This window comes from Miniopterus natalensis, chromosome 1, assembly GCF_054644295.1.
Source record: "Miniopterus natalensis isolate mMinNat1 chromosome 1, mMinNat1.hap1, whole genome shotgun sequence".
NCBI classification, from domain to species: domain Eukaryota; kingdom Metazoa; phylum Chordata; class Mammalia; order Chiroptera; family Miniopteridae; genus Miniopterus; species Miniopterus natalensis.
This window is the reverse complement of record NC_142081.1, coordinates 27,569,529-27,585,449: the sequence shown is the minus strand read 5'-3', so window position 1 is coordinate 27,585,449 and position 15,921 is coordinate 27,569,529. Positions and strand designations below refer to the sequence as shown.

Sequence of the window (15,921 nt, the reverse complement as noted above, 5' to 3'; positions counted from 1 at the left end):
GATACAGTACTTTCCCTGGACAACCTCTGAACAAAGTGTAGTTAGGCTGCTGGCTGATTCCCTCTGGGTGGGAAGCTGAGGGTCTGAAGTCCGGCCTGACCACCTCTGTCGTGTCTCCCAACTTCCTGAGACCTCCTAACAGACTGACTCCTGGCAAGTCACTCCCTGGGTTCCTTCTACTCACTGGGACATTACAAATGTTTCTAGCCCGAGTTAACTTTGTGTCTTTCTTGCCACCATTCTATTTTGCCACTATTTCCTTGAAAAATTTTTTTTTCTTTGAGAAAATTAGCCAAGGCAGAAAATAAAGGCAAATTGGATAAAGGGGAAGATAGATGGGAATGTTGCCTTTACCTTCCTTACCTGGGGAAGGAAAGAAGGAAAGTATCCACGGACAAGAGGAGTGTTTCCCCAAACTGCTGAACTAAATCTCTGCATTGACGCAAAGCTCAGGCCTCATTAAATGAATTACTGCTCTTGTCATGAGCCATGGCCAGAGATGAGCAAATAACACCGTTTGTATAAATATTTTGGGGGAAAGGAACTCTCTGCCCAGCACGGGCTGTTTTCTAGAGGTGGTGGGACTAGGTGATGATGAGAGGTGTTAGCAGTCACATCACCGCTGACTCACTGGCTGGGCTCTGAGCCACTGTCTACCGTCTTCAGCTCTCTGTGCACATGTCCTTTGTGTTTCCAAAGGGACCTTGGACCATTTGGCATTTCTTGTTCACTCACCATCGGTGTAGGGCCCTTGGACTTTTCTCTTATTCTTACTGAGCTGTGACGGAGAAGGGAGGTTATGGTCTGGGAGGAGGAAGAGGTTGTTTTTTGGGATGGTGGTGGACAATAGAGGGCTAAAATCCCCTGATTGATAGGTCTTAGGTCAGATGTGGGAGGGAAACAAAAATGTTCCTCTTGGGTTTGGATCCTTTGTGGACATAGAATATATCAGGGCCCTGGGTTTATTTCAGGAATCTGACATTTCCCATTTTATCAGTGTCACTCCTGACACGAGTGTTTTAAAGGATGCTAATGAGCATCTTATTATGCCACACATGCTAATTAATATTAGAGATATTACATTTCGGCTGAATGTCTGAGCATATACATCAACGTGTCAAAATAAGGCTGAAGCCAAACATCACCGTCACAGAACGAACTTATAGAATATAAGAATAAATCTGAAAATTCATCAGAATTTTAAATTATAGTCACAGTTTCAGTATTTAACATTTTAGTAATCAGATTTTAAAAGTCTGACATTGTGTTGTAGGAACAAACCTTTATTGTTGGCTAAAGTGAATATGTAGGTATTAGCAGTAAATCTAGGTGCTGTGGCCTGTTTATTTTTCTGAGGTCACGATGCTGATCAGATGTGAGAGAATCACACACACTCCCAGGGCCACTGGCCACATGCAGGACCAGGGATGCCAGGAGTGATGCTGAGGGAGGCGTTTGCCTATTCAGCCTTCAGAGCCACAGCCAAACAGCAGACCTGGCTGGAATTAACGGCTGAGGCTGGATGTCAGTACAGTCTACATTATTCTCATCCCAGAAATGATTTTACTCTCTCTGTAGGACTGAAACTTGCATCCTGTCCTAGATGAGGTGGTCTGTCCCAAGGAGCTTTTGACTATGCTTTTAACAGTGTTGTTCAGCAGTATCCTGCTTTCCTGGAAAGTTAAATTTTCCTTCCCCATAGTCATTCTCACTGTTCCACACACTTATGAATTGACCCTTTTCCATTTAAAACATACCTTTAGTAAGAAATCTGAAATGCATAAACCAAACACACACATCCCCTGTCTCTTTCCCTCTCTCTCTCTCCCTCTTTCCCTCTGTCCCCCTCGTTGTTTTCTGGAGGAGATGTGGCTAGTGGTCATTGGAAGTGAGAAATACTGACAGTGGCCCTGTGCTAGTAGAGCACTGAAGGTTGTGTTGACAATTGCCCTGAAGTCAAAATACTCTGAGTTAAAGCTCTCAGAGCACTTCTCACACAGGTGCCTGCCATGCATCCATGCTTTTCTACCATTTCTGTGTGTGATGCTACCTTAGAATTCCCCAAATCCTGATCACGTGCAAGATGTAGTTCTTTGCACTGTTATTTTCAAGTCCCTCCTTATAAACTCATCTCCCTTCCTACTCTCCCTCAAGTGACTCATTACTTACTTGCCGGAGGCTTACTTTCTGACTGGAGATGCCACTGGCTTTAGTCTCTTTCAAACCTTCCCAGGAGCCAACAATGGACTGAATCCCTGTCATCTCACCTGTCACAGCCAAAGGCCCGATTCTCAGGGATGGTCCAGGTTTAGGGGAGGAAATATGTTTGCTGTCATCCAGCCTGCCATATTCATTTAAAGTCATGCATTCCCTTACTCCTTCAGCAACAGTATCTAGGGGGTCCCCAAAGGGCCAGACACTGCTGGACTCTGGGAACAGTGAGCAAGGCCGGCCCAGGTCCTGCTCCTGCCAGGCTCTCAGTCTCACTGGGGACGTGGCCATTAGACAAACCAGTGCAAGTATGTAGTTACCAGTGGGATGAGTGTCAAGGAAGAGAATGGGATGCTCAGAGAGAGAGTAAAAGGGAAGATGTAGTTTAGGTTGGGAGTCAGGGAAGGTGTTTTAGTCCGTTCTAGCTGCTATAACAAATTTCCATAGACTGGGTAGCTTGGATAACATTCATTTCTCAGAGTTACGGAGGTTGGGAAGTCCGCAGTGAAGGCACCAGCACATTCAGTTTCTGGTGAGGGCCCACTTGCTGGTCCATAGATGGCCATCTTCTCGCTGTGTCCTCATATGGGGGAAGCCGTGAGGGAGGTCTCTGGGGTCTCTTTTATAAAGGGTACTAATCTCTTCAAGAGAGCTCCGCCCTCATGCCTCAGTCACCTCCCAAAGGCCCCGCCTCCGAGTACCACTACATTGGGGATTAGCATTTCAACATATCAGTTTTGGACAGAAACATTCAGTCTGTAGCAGAGGCCTCTCAGGGAAAAGGCCTCTCCTAGGCTGAGACCTCGAGGGTGAGGAGGAGGTGGCCAGTTTTGGAGGTGGTGGGAGGGGTCCAGACAGAGGGAAAGTGTGAGAGGGAAAGAACAGAGTGCAGAGAAGGCTGAATGACTGGAGCTCAGGAGACGAGGTTGGAGAGAAGTAGTTGGAGGCACATCTGAAGGGTTTTCAAGCCCAGTGGGCTCAGTCATAATAAATACAAGGTACCTTGCTGCCCAGCACGTATATTTCTAAGTTCTTTCCCCAACAGTGGAACTGGACTCCCAATACCCTTAATATATTCACTTATTCGGTGATTCCTCTTGTGGGCCCCAATTTCAGGGCCCCCTGATCCACTTGAGCATGGGCACCTTGCATTCCTCTCCACTGCCCCACTCCTGTGCAGAGCCTCTCTGGTCCTGCTCCACCTAATCGAATGTGCCCTTAGGGCTGAGTTGTTCAGGAAGGAAAGGGAAAGAGCTTTAGCTTTTCTTTTTTACACTTCCTTACAACCTTTCTTCCCTTACAAGCGCCACAAACACCCTTAGATTGTGGGTTTGGTTTCCTGCCACCAGCCCTGTAACCACCCAATCCGTTCAGTACGCTGAAAGTCGTGTAGTCTGGAAAGTGACAATCTGACCACGTCTTTCCTGTGCCTGAAATACTTCGGTGACTACCTTTTAAAAATTGTTTTTCTTTTTTTTGTAACAGCTTTAATGAGATATAATTCATATATTATACAATCTCACCCATTTAAAGTGTACAGTTAAGTGGTTTTTAGTATATTCAGAGTCTTGCAGCCATCACCACAGCTAATTTTAGAATATTTTTATTGCCCCCAGAAAGAAACCCTGAGCCATTGCCCTCCAGTTCCTCCATTTCACTTCCCACCCCCTAGCCCCTGGCAACCACTTAATTTACTTTCTGTGTCTATCAATTTGCCTATTCTAGACATTTCATTTAAACGTAATCATACGATATGTAGTCTTTTTGTGACAGCTTCTTTCACTTAGCGTAGTGTTTTCAAGGGTCATCCATGTTGTAGCACAGCGACCCCTCTGTGCTCTTCAGTTTAAAATCAAGCCCCCCCCCCCCCGATGCATTTATAAGTCCTGTGTGCTCTGCCGCCTCCATACCTGTCTAGTCTGATTCCTCGCTGCTCACTACCTTGTGTTTTGGCTCCCGCTGAACTAACCCCCCTGGAATGTCCACAGTGTGCCCTTCCTGAAACACCCTCTGACGCCTTCATTTTGCCTGGCTAATGCATGCCCTTTGGGTCTCCTTCATTCATGATCCAATGCTGTGTCCTTGAGGAAGTCTGTTCTGTCCCCCTGCCTTCCTGTGTGCTGCCAGAGCCCACCACCGGTCCTGATCGGAGTGTTGGTCCGACAGGCTGTAATCACCTGGCCCATAGCTGGAGGGAGCTGAGGTAGGTCCGCCCCAGTGCCGGGCCCTCACCCCCACAGAGTGGGTGCTCACTGAGTCCTGACCCCGGTACCTCCTTGAAAGAGAAATCGAGTCGGTCCTTTTTTATGATCTGGAATCTACTCTCACCACCCGCTGAACTCTCTTGAAGGTTGCCAGCCACTTAGGTTTGCCCTCTTTCCCCTCAGTCTTGTTGCAGCATTTGCCACTGCTAAATACCTCCGTGCAATTCCCTCCTCCCAAATCGCCTGTGCCCAGCCTGTGCACTTCCCCAGCTTACGTAACTCTCTTTATTCCTCTCCTCTGGCTCCTGTCCTTCTCCAAGGATGTCCTGCCTTCCCCCACTTCTGCACTGAAACTTTCTCTCTGCTCCACTCGTGCAGCTTCACCTGTCACCTGCGTGCAGATAAATGGTTCCCAGTCAGTCTGTGTCACCTGGATCCCTCTCTTGAGTCTCACATGTGTTTCCAACAGTGCAGTTGACACCCTCACCTGTATGCACTTTCAGGGCTTTAAAGCCCACCTGTCCAGAAGCCAGCTTATCATGATCACTTTGCTTGTTCGAGCCCTAAGTACTCTAAGTTCTTCTCATCTGGTTGACTCTTAACAATGGTTCAATAAACAGTGGTTGAATTGATTACCTAGAAAAGAGAAGGGTCATGTCTTTTCCCACCTCATCTAACCAATCTTCTCACCTCTTCTCTCTCCCACTTAGTGCTTTCATTGAGCCCAGTTTGTAAACACATATTGAATACCTACTGCTGTCAGATAGTTTTTCTAAAGCACTGTTCTAGTCATTTTTTTTTTTTTTCTTCTCAGCTCAAACCTGCAGGGCTTCCCTTTGCCTACAAAATTGGGTAGAAATTCCTCAGCTGGACCCGGACCACTGTAAAAAGGGCATCAGCTGCTTTCCGACCATTCCTCTTTCGTTCTTAACATTCAGGCCCAATCCCCCACCTGTCACTCCTCTTGCACACTGTACCTGTGCTGCACAGTAAGTAGCCATTAGCCACCTGCAGCGATTTAAACTTAAATAAAAATTAAACACAATTTACAATTCGGCTGCTCAGTCACACTGGCAGATTTCAAGTGCTCGATAGCCACATGTGGCTAGTGGCTGCCTCGGAGACAGCATGGATGACATTCCCATCCTCACTGAAAGTTCTTTGGGCAGCGCTGGTACCTTTTGTTTCCATTCCTCCCAGCTCCCCTTCTCCCCCGTCTCCTCCCCTCTGGCCATCTCTACCTGTAAAAACCTCTCCCTCTACCAGGGGCTCCCACCCCGCATTCCTCCTCCACACAAGCTACCCCTCCCTTTAGAGCCTTGGTAGGGTTTGATCTGTGTTTCCTTTATGAAACCTACACGTTTCCCCTCATACTGTAGTTCTTATTTCACTTCCAGGACTGAACTGGAAGACTTTTTGAGGTAAAGACTACATTCATGATCTTATTATTGCACAGTGTACTGGGAGTTTCAATAAACAATTGTTGAATTGAATACCTAGAAAAGAACGATTCTTCTATTTCTGAAATTAGTAAGCACGGTGAAATGCCTTGCCATTGCATCCCCCTTCCCTGTGATCACAGGCCGCTCCTGCCGGACGAGGCACAGTGCAGTCCCCATGCCTTGCCTGCCTGTGCCGGGGGCCTGGGCGGCACATTCCACCTGAGAGCCAGTGTTGCCGACACCAGCGCCAAGGAGAGCGGCCGGCTGCGGAACACGAATGGTCCTCTGGCCAGGGCTGTGGGTCAGCACGTAGGAGGCGGAATTTCAGGGAGGGAATAATGGATGGAAAACTGAGGGGCAGGCAGAGTGCAAACTGCAAACCTTAGAGAAGTGACCCCAGAAGAAATGGGTGGAACAATGGAGGCAAACCAAGCCAGGGAAATGGTTTAAATTGCTTACGGGGTGGGGAGCCACAGTTAGACCCTGGAGCAACTTTCTGGGTGGTTTGTCACTGCCTCGCTCTGTGTGTTCATTGTGGCTTTTTACTTAGCCACAGTCACCTGCCATGAAGAAGAGGTTCACATTCAAAACATTTGCCAGCCCAGTTTCAGACACGTTAGGGACATTCAGATGCTGGCCTCTTCTCTGATTTAGCCGACCTTGGAGCTAAAGAAGTTGCTGGTTATCTGTTCATTGACAGGAGTGGGGATGTCCTAAAGCTGAGTGTGTGTGCATGTGTGTGCACGTGTGTGCACGTGTGTTCTGTAGTGGGGTGGAAGCCTAAGCTACCAGAATAGGTTTATGAGCCCTTTGTTTTTCCAGGCTCGTTTTGCAGAGGGAGAAGCACTTCCATTACCTGAAAAGAGGCCTTCGACAGCTGACAGATGCCTATGAGGTAAATACATCGATCAGGAGCATTTTCTATCAAATTATCAGCCAGATAGTTCTTCCTTTTTTCTGTTTGAACATAAAAGACTTATGAGTGTGATCTGTTGTAGGTTCATGCATTGTACATGTGGCTCTGGCAGGAAGTGGGTACACGGGCCCAGGTGCTGCAGGGCTGGGACTCCCACTTCTGAAAGGGCAGAGCTGGGCTCTTCCTGTCCTGCGCTCCTCAGAGCTCAAGTGGCACCCTAGGTGGGGGCAGGCTTTCTTCCTTTGAGATCACAGTGGAAGGGGCCATGCACTTTCTTCTAGACACCCCTTAACCGCTAGCTAAAGGGCAGTTGTTACCCATTCATTCCTAACTCTTTGCCCTATAAGCTGATCTAATTCCTAGGCTGGCCAAAGGATCAGTATATAAATCCCGGAGAGTACTGCTGCAGGCCAAAGCCATAGCAGTGTCTTCCGTCACCACACCAGCTGTCCCCCAGGTGGCAATCTAGTCATAGCACATTTAAGTAGAGGACAGCATGGGCCAACGGGAGGAGCACTGGCTTGGGAGTCCAGAAACCTGATTCTTGTCTCATCCCTCACATTTACTGTCTTTGTAATCTAGAAAAAGTTCATCTCTCTGGACCTCATTTATATACTTGAGATCTGTAAATTGGGGGCAGTAATACTACCTGCCTGCCTGGCCTTGAATGCTCAGTACATGTTATGGCTTGAATTAGGATCTAGTTCTCTTCACTTGTCACCTTTGGAAACCTTTCCCAGTGGCCCCAGGCAGTTAGTCAGCCTCTTCCATATGCTCCCTCAGTATTCTGTTTCTGCCCTTTACAGCATTTAGCCAGGGTGCCCCCCCCCCAAATATATACACACCTTAATAGCTGACAGCTCAGTTTTGAAAATGAAATGTAGTTTAATAAACACTGCCTTTATAATTATTCAAAGTGTGTATACATTTTGGGGGGACACCCTTTATGTACATGTGTTATGTTCCATTTTGTTCCAGAAAGACATGAGGTGACTTGTACTTATGTGTCTAGTGCCTTCTTCCTCTATAGATAACCACACACATTCTATATCCCGAGCATCTCAAGAGTAGGAACAGGATTTTACTCTTATTGTGCCCCCATTATCGAATACGGTACTTGGCACAAAGTAGATAGTTACTAAATATTTGTTTAATCAGCGAATTAGTTAATCCAGGAAACCCTTTCTGGGACTGTACCTCTCCTTGGGTCTACACTGACAGCGTAGCAGCGCTGACCTTCCTAGCCTGTGCGGAGTGCTCTGCTCAGCCTTCCTTAGGGGCCCGTCAGGGAAGGACCCTTTGGGTTCAAGGTAAACTTTGTCCCATTGTCTTTTCTCACATATGGTCATTTCAGCTGCTGGCTAAGGCCACAAGGCAAAGTGTCCTTCATTCACTGATTGTTTGCAGGGTGCCCTCCTCCCCCCCTTGCTAGGCTGCCAGCAGTGAGACAGCGTCTCCTTGTCAGCAGTCTCTTGGAACGACTCTGAATAGGGTGTGTTTTCTCCCCTGTCCCTGTCACAGTGTCTGGATGCCAGCCGCCCGTGGCTCTGCTACTGGATCCTGCACAGCTTGGAACTCCTAGATGAACCCATCCCCCAGATGGTGGCGACAGAGTGAGTCTGGCTGTGGGGACTCTAGGGTGTTCTCTGGAACTGTATTTTGAGTTTGGGGTGCTTTTGGTTTTGTTTCTGTTTTATTTATTTTAAATGAAAAACACAGACTGCTTCAAAGAAACCCATGCTTTTCTTGACCTCCAGTAACTCCCAGAAACTTCTCCACTTTAGAAGCCCATTATAAGCACGTGGGCAGAAAGAGACTTTGAACTCCCAAGAGAAGGATTCTGACTTCTTCTATGGGCTTTTCTTTGGCTCTTGTTCTAGTCTTTGAGAAAAATCTTTATCATCAATTCTGGGATGCATGATCTTGCCAGAAAGTGCATTTGAATAGCTCCTGTGGGGACACAAGTGCCAACTCAATGAACAGAAATGCCTTTGCCTCCCTTAAACACCTCCACAGAAGCCCCTCCCCACCAGTGCCTGGGGCACAGTGCAGCTCCCAGTGGCACTGAGTGTGTTATTGTCTTGGTGGGCAGATACCATGACTCACAATTTTCTTATGATTCGAGATCTAAGCAACTAAGATTCTTCCCAAACTGCCGGTGCAGATGGCATTCTCAGTGTGGTACGTCACCCTGAGAAGCTCATCACAATTTATATCTTAAAGAAGAAGAAACCAGTCATCACCCCAGTCTCAGGGATACCTGGGGGGAGAAAGGGCAGCCAGGAATTGGATCCAGTGTCCCAGTTCTCACTGAGAGAGAGCACGTCCCCTCGGCAGCAACTTGAGTTCCTCCACTCCCCTTGGGGCTCTGGAGGGAGAGGAGTCTGGGAGGGGAGGCCCCCAACCAGGTTCCTTTCCCCACAGCACACAGGGGTGGCTGTACCAGGATGGGTGGAGGCCAGCCATGCCCCTCCCTGGCCACAGTGCCCAGCATGGGTCACATTGTCAGGTCAGAGGAATAGAACCGCACATTGTCTCATTCATTCTGTCTTAACAATAACCTCTCATTCTTGCCTTCCTGGGCAGGGTGTCTTGTGATGAATGTGGATCGGGAAGATAATAAAGAATTAGGCCATTAACCCTTGTGACATATACGATGCTTTCTGAGGGAGAGGAAAAATATGCATTGTCTGCCTCATCAACGCTGCTGCTGCAAGGCTCCCTGCTTCTAGCTCGAAGCAGAGTTGGATGTAGTTCCTGCAGTAACAGGAATTTAATTGTTAAAATAAAGGCCCATGTGTTTTTGAAATACCAGTTGGGGGCTGTGGCTTCTTTGGGAAGTTTCTCCTCCACATATACACAGTCAGGATGTTTGGTAGGGGCATGGGAAAGCCCTATGGGAGAGAAAAAGGAAACGGGGCCATTGCGAGCGTGAAGTACAGATGCCCCCTGGAGGAGAACACAGACCGATCTGAAGTGGGAAGGTCGTGATCAAGGGGCTTCTTGGGTTGGCATCGATTCTGAGTTTTTTCTAGGTTGTTTATAGGTAAGGCTTTTCTGAGGAAATAAGCGTCAGAGCAGCTTGTGTGGCATCTGATTGATAGGAAGAGAGGACCCCTCTAAAGGGCTTTTCACACTGAGTGGAGACAACCTAGTTACAGTAATGGATGCTTTCAAGTATATTTAAAGTTTAAGTAAATTATGGTGCAGTGCGTAAAATGAAACACTGTGCAACCATTTAGAAATTGAAAAGTTGCCCAGGCAGCGTGGCTCAGTGGTCAAGCATCATCCATGAACCAAGAGGTCACTGGTTCAATTCCAGTCAGGGCACATGCCCAGGTTGTGGGCTCCATCCCCAGTAGGGGCGTGCAGGAGGAGCCAGTAGGTGTTTCTCTCATTGATGTTTCTTTCTCTCTATCCCTCTCCCTTTCTCTCTAAAATCAATAAAAACATAATTTAAAAAAAATTGAAAAGTTAGCAGTTGTTAACTAGACTTATTGTGGTGATCATTTGGCAATATATACAAATATCAAAATATTATGTTATACACCTGAAACTAATGTTATACATTGATTATTCCTCAATAAACAATTCTATATAAATGTATATAAAATGTATATATTTATATAGAGATGTTCATGATTTAAGTGCAAAAGGTAGTTTAAAAGATTTCACTTTTATAGATTAAAAATAGAGATGGTTATATGCATAGAAAAACCAGGAGGACATATATATACATGGTAGTCGTTATTTCTGGATAGTGGGGTTAAAGGTGATTTTTTTTATAAACATATTTGCATTTTCTAAAATTTCTACAGTTGAACCTTCATTGTTTTATAATTAAAGAATGTTTTAAGACTGAAAAGCTGATTTCAAGATTGATAGTGAATGACAGAATTTCTGCTCCATGGCTGCCTGAAAAGCTTGCCTGTAGTTCTGTGGAGCACTGACTTAACACACTTTTAAAGAATTACTTGGAGCTCTGGCTGGGTGGCTCAGTTGGTTGGAGCATCGTCCTGCACACCAAAAGGTCATGGGTTCAATTCCCAGTTAGGGTACATACCTAGGTTTCAGGTTCCATCCCCAGTTGGGGAGCATACGGGAGGCAACTGATTGATGTTTCTCTCTCACATCTTTCTCTCTCTTCCTCTCCCTCTAAAAATAAATAAAAACATATCCTCAGTTGAGGATTAAAAAAAAGTTACTTAGATTTCCCTAGCAGGCCGTTAATTCTAGGTGCTGGTAGTATTTGTTATAAACAGAGCTTACAAGGAAAGCAATTTTTAGTAAGATACAGAGAAATCTTAAGGACCTCTATAAAAATATGGGGATTTGTTTTTTTTAGACTACTTGATACAGGATATTGCCTTTTTATTTGTTTTGCACAGGGAAAAGAAATGCTTTGAAAATGTGAACAGATTTTTTTCTTCATACTGATACCAAGGTGACCTAGAGGCTGAGTTTAGCTCCGGAATTTTATTATTTCCTGTGCTCTTTTCTCCCCTCTCCCTCACCTAGTGTGTGTCACACACACACACACACACACACACACACACACACACTCTCTCTCTCTCTCTTTTTCCTGTTTTGTTCACTGTTGTGCTTGTTTGTTTAGGGAACAAAATGCCATGCTGAGGTCCCTCTAGTGGGCAAAATCACTTTTGTTCTCTACTGTGACGGCTGATGAAAGCCAGCAAGGCCAGGTTTTTGCTGCTGGTGTCAGACCTTGCAAGAACAGAATATACATAGGTAGGAATTTAGCGTGCCTCTCTTAAGAGATTGTATCTACAAATGTATACGTGTTTACCTAAAATGAATTAATATTTTGGAACCAGACTCAGTCCATTTGCTTGTTCATGATTTTAGCACCGAAGGAGGCGTCCTTAATGAGAGTCCCATGCTTTGTTACTGAAAGCCGCTCTAAGGACGTGCATGGATAAAATGAAAACTGCAGGGAGACCACGCGTTGTTGAGTTAGGCTTTTGGCTTCTGTAAGATCTAAAAATTGTCTTTAACTTAAAAATCGTTTTAGGACTTTTCTGCTTATAAAGTTTTTCCAAAAATTAAATTTAAATTTTCATGTGTCAGTGTTTTATTATTTAGCTCTTTTGAAGGGTGATTAGTAGCTTCTCCCCTAAATAACTCCTTAAATATTTTTTCCTTTTAATTTTTAAATTTAACTTTTAAATTTAAATATGATTTGTTTCTTTACCTTTTAGTGAGGATACCTTATTTGTCTTCTGGGCTTTTTGTTTTTGGCCGGCAGCACCTGGCATCTAGTGGGTAGAGGCCAGGGATGCTGCTAAATGTCTTCTACAGGACATTCCCACAACCAAGAATTATCCAGCCCAAGAAGTCAATAGTGCCAAGGGGGAGAAACCCTGCTGTAAAATAACCACCTTCAGACTTGACCACACATCCAAACAGCAGCATCCAGAAGATTGCCGGCGCCTTATGCAGAGTCAGAGAGCCTGTCCCCCGCTACAGGCAGCCCTGGCTCCTGGAGCCAACAGCAGAGCCTCCACCTGTTCATTGCTGTATCCACCTGGGAAGGAGTTCTCCTCTCCCTTGTAGTACGGAGCCGAAGCTGTTTTACAGCATGAAATTTGAAAGACTTAGCACTAGAAGAAGCTTGATGTCGACTCATTCGTCTTACATTTGCATCTGCTCCTGAGCCATTTCACTCAGGGCCGCTATTCCAATTTCAAAGCTATAATCTTTGTAACTTTTTCTAGACCTTATGTCGGTCTGTGGTAACCTATTCTGGTGCCGAAGTTTTTCTTACATCTAACCTAAAATCTTGCTGCAGATTTGCTTCAGTTTTTGTTTATTTACCAGCAAGTTTGTATAACTACCCGTTGTATTTTTGAGGTATGTTGCTGGGCAGCTTTCTACTGTGGTTGCCTGTAATATTAAGCCTTTAAATAATTTTTATAGTCACCCATTTTTACAACTCGAATCTGAACTTCCTTTGAGTTTGAAAATGGAGGCTTGAGCCACATGCAATTCTGACCAGTACTGTGCTTATAATGCTTTTAACGGGCACTTTTGTTATTGCTGACAACTCATGGGCCCTAAGCTCCGGTCCTTTTCCTGCTGTGTCCCTCGTCCTTTCCCGCCTTATATTTAATACACTCTGCTCATCCCCGCTCCTGCCATCCCTGTGTGCGCATATTGCTACTTGTCCCCGTTTCATTTGTTTTAATCTTATTGGCTTGTGGTGTGTTTTACGTTATTCCACTTTAATTCTCACCATGGAGGTATTTCCCTGCTCGCTGGTACTATTCACTGAACATGCTTTCAAGTTCTTCATCCAGGTCGGCGACAGCGATGTTCAGAATCAGCCACATCAGACCCGACCTCAGCCACCACCTCAGAGCCTGAGTAACCTCCTTATGAGGCTCACCGTAAATCCTTGATACTCTTGCTTTGAAATTGAGCCTCTTGCTTTGAACTTGATCCTCTTATATGTTTTATATACTCTTCAATAGTTGAATGATAGAGCTGTGGTATCCACATAGAACTTTCTACGATAGTGGAAATGTTCTGTATTTTGTGGTAGCCACTAGTGACGTGTAGCTATTGAGCAGTTGCCAAGTGGCTTGTGTGACCAAGGAGCTAAATTTAAGGTTTAATTTAATTAAAAATTTTAAATAGCCTCATGTGGCTAGTGTCCACCTATTGGACAGTGCAGATCTATCACATTGCTACCCAAAATGTGGTCCTCAGACCAGCAGCATTGCCGTCACCTGGGAGCTGGCTAGAAATGCAGAACCTCAGGCCCATCTGGCATTACTGAATTAGATCCCCAGGTGATTTCTATGCACTCTCAAGCTTGAGAAGTGCTAATGCTTGGCTGTACCTTGGAGTCAAATGGGGAGCTTTTAAAAATATTGTTGCCTGGGTCCTGACTGCAGTGATTCTGATTTAATTAGTATTAGGTCTGGCCTGGGCACTGGGATTTGTTAAGAGCATCCCCCATGTGATTCCAATGGCCCAGCAAAAATTTGTGGAGCTCATATGTTGTGTGTATCCAGATCACCTGGGAATTCCATAAAAATATAAAGGCCCAGGCTCTCTCTTGCTTCAGCAAGCCTGCGTCTGTGCATTCTTTACCAGCTGTCCAATGATTCTGATACACATACTTTGGGTTGGAAAATCCCAGATCTAGAAGATAGTTTCCCACTTCATTGGTAATTGTCATGTAATCTGGAATGAAATGCCTTGCTGATTTGAAAGCAAATGAATCCACTAGACCTTTTAGTCATGGGTCTAAATGAATGATTTATGCATGAATACTTGTTTTTCACAAAGTGTTAGTTGGTGAATTTCTGGTTTCTAAGATCAGTTTTTCTCTTCCTTTTGATAGATAGAAGTGTCATTCACATTTTGGTTTTCAGAATTGCTAAGACTTCTGCTGATGACAGCTGGTTGCTTCATGGTCAGTTTGCCAGTTCCTTAGGGTGCAAGCCTCTGGATCAGAATGTTCCATAATGCAGAAGTGTGAGAATCAAGGAAAGCCCAACCCCCTGTGCCCAGCACAGCCCCAGGGACAGTCAGATGCAGCACGTCAGCTGATGGAGGTTGGCATGGAGGGACGATTTAGAGGTGTCTGGAACATTCTGATCCCAGCTCATTCCAGACTTTAGGCTGTAGGGTCAGGAGGGCTGCATTTGGCAGTGTTCTATCTTTGGAGTTGGGAAAGGGGATGGATAACTAGCTGACTCTTTTTGTTCTCTTTAATGTGCTTAGTTTTCTATCAGCTAAAACCTTTTGTGACATAGCTCACTTTTTATATGTCAGTGCAGCTGTCCCTTGTTAGGACCTGTGTTTATTAGCTGTTTGTTTCTGGGATAAAAATTAAGGATGGTTTGGAAAATATGTTAGAAACAAACTCATTTTCTCTATAAAAAGTAATTGCTATTAAAAACATGCCATAAAACTGTCTTCCTCCTCTGATTACCAGCTTCAATTTCAATCCTCGTGTTTCTTACAGTAAAATTTTAGGCGCAAAGAGAATTTAATGTGTATGGTTTTTGACCTGTGACGATTTCAGGACCCCAGTAGCAAGTCAGCAGCATATTGCTGTCCTGGCCCAGATAATGGGAGCTCTGAAATCAAATATGTTGTGGAAAAGCAGTAATAAGCTGGGTTTTAGTGGAGATTAACTAGACTATGTGGTCTCTCTGGCAGCCATAGATAAGGAAGAATGAGATGAAAGAGCCCAGAAGGAGGCTCCCTGAGCACTAGAAGGACACAGATTTGTTCTCTTAAACGGGGGCCCGTCCTCATAGGAAGCTGCGATCCCAGCTGCATCGTGGGGAACCAACTTAATAACCAGGACTATCCTGGGCACCCCTTCCCCGTGAATTTCAGAGGACCTTGGTTGAATAGAGGCTTCCTGGGTCTCACCTGAAGCAAAAATGTAACTTCTGGGCAAACCGATGCCAGGTTTGGAGGCAGGGCTTGGAGGCCCACCCTCACTAACAGCTTTCCTCAGTGAGGAAACTGGAGCCTGTGGGATTAGTGTGAAAACTCTTCTGAACCCAGAGACTAGGGTGCGGTCTGTGACCCTAGTCAGGGGTACACAATAGGGTTCCACCATCGAGGTGAGCATGGTTCTCCTGGCCATGGCGGCAGACTCCATAAATGCCTCTTTCTTGTCGGTTCACAGAATAAAAATCAGTAGCCCACTGGGCTTAGGTGGTAATGGGCGTGAGGAGGCATCTCTTTAAGTATTGTTGGCAGGCCTCCGTGGTGGATCGCAACCTGGCGGTTAGTGTGGGGAGAGGCAGTTGGGCACAGAATGAAAAGATGGGGAGGATTTGGTCAGGAAGCACGACAGTGCCCCCAGCTCTGCAAAAGGCTATTTGTTTCTGCCTCGCCTATGTTCTTGTTTCATGACTAGGCCAGTACTTAAATGTGAAACTCAGATGGGAAGGCATACAGTACTGATGATAGCAGGGTAGAGAGTCAGGCCTTTTGCAGGGGTTAACTTTTTTTTTTTTTAATCCTTACCTGAGGAGATGTTAGAGAGAAGAAGGGAGGGAGCGAGAAAGGAAAGGAAAGAGAGAGAGAGAGGGAGAGAGAGAGGCATCAATATGAGAGAGAAACATTGATCGGTTGCCTTCTGTATGTGCCCTGACTG

At 45.5% G+C, this 15,921-nt stretch overlaps 1 protein-coding gene across 1 annotated transcript in view; it reads left to right on the top strand.

Annotated features, from left to right (window-relative positions):
- FNTB (farnesyltransferase, CAAX box, subunit beta) overlaps positions 1 to 15,921 on the top strand; it is a 52,923-nt gene that overhangs the window by 13,997 nt on the left and 23,005 nt on the right. Inside the window, exons 3-4 of the mRNA XM_016223819.2 lie at positions 6,680 to 6,752; positions 8,295 to 8,386. Of these exons, the coding sequence (XP_016079305.1) occupies positions 6,680 to 6,752; positions 8,295 to 8,386 (165 nt within the window). The remainder of the gene's footprint in view (positions 1 to 6,679; positions 6,753 to 8,294; positions 8,387 to 15,921) is intronic.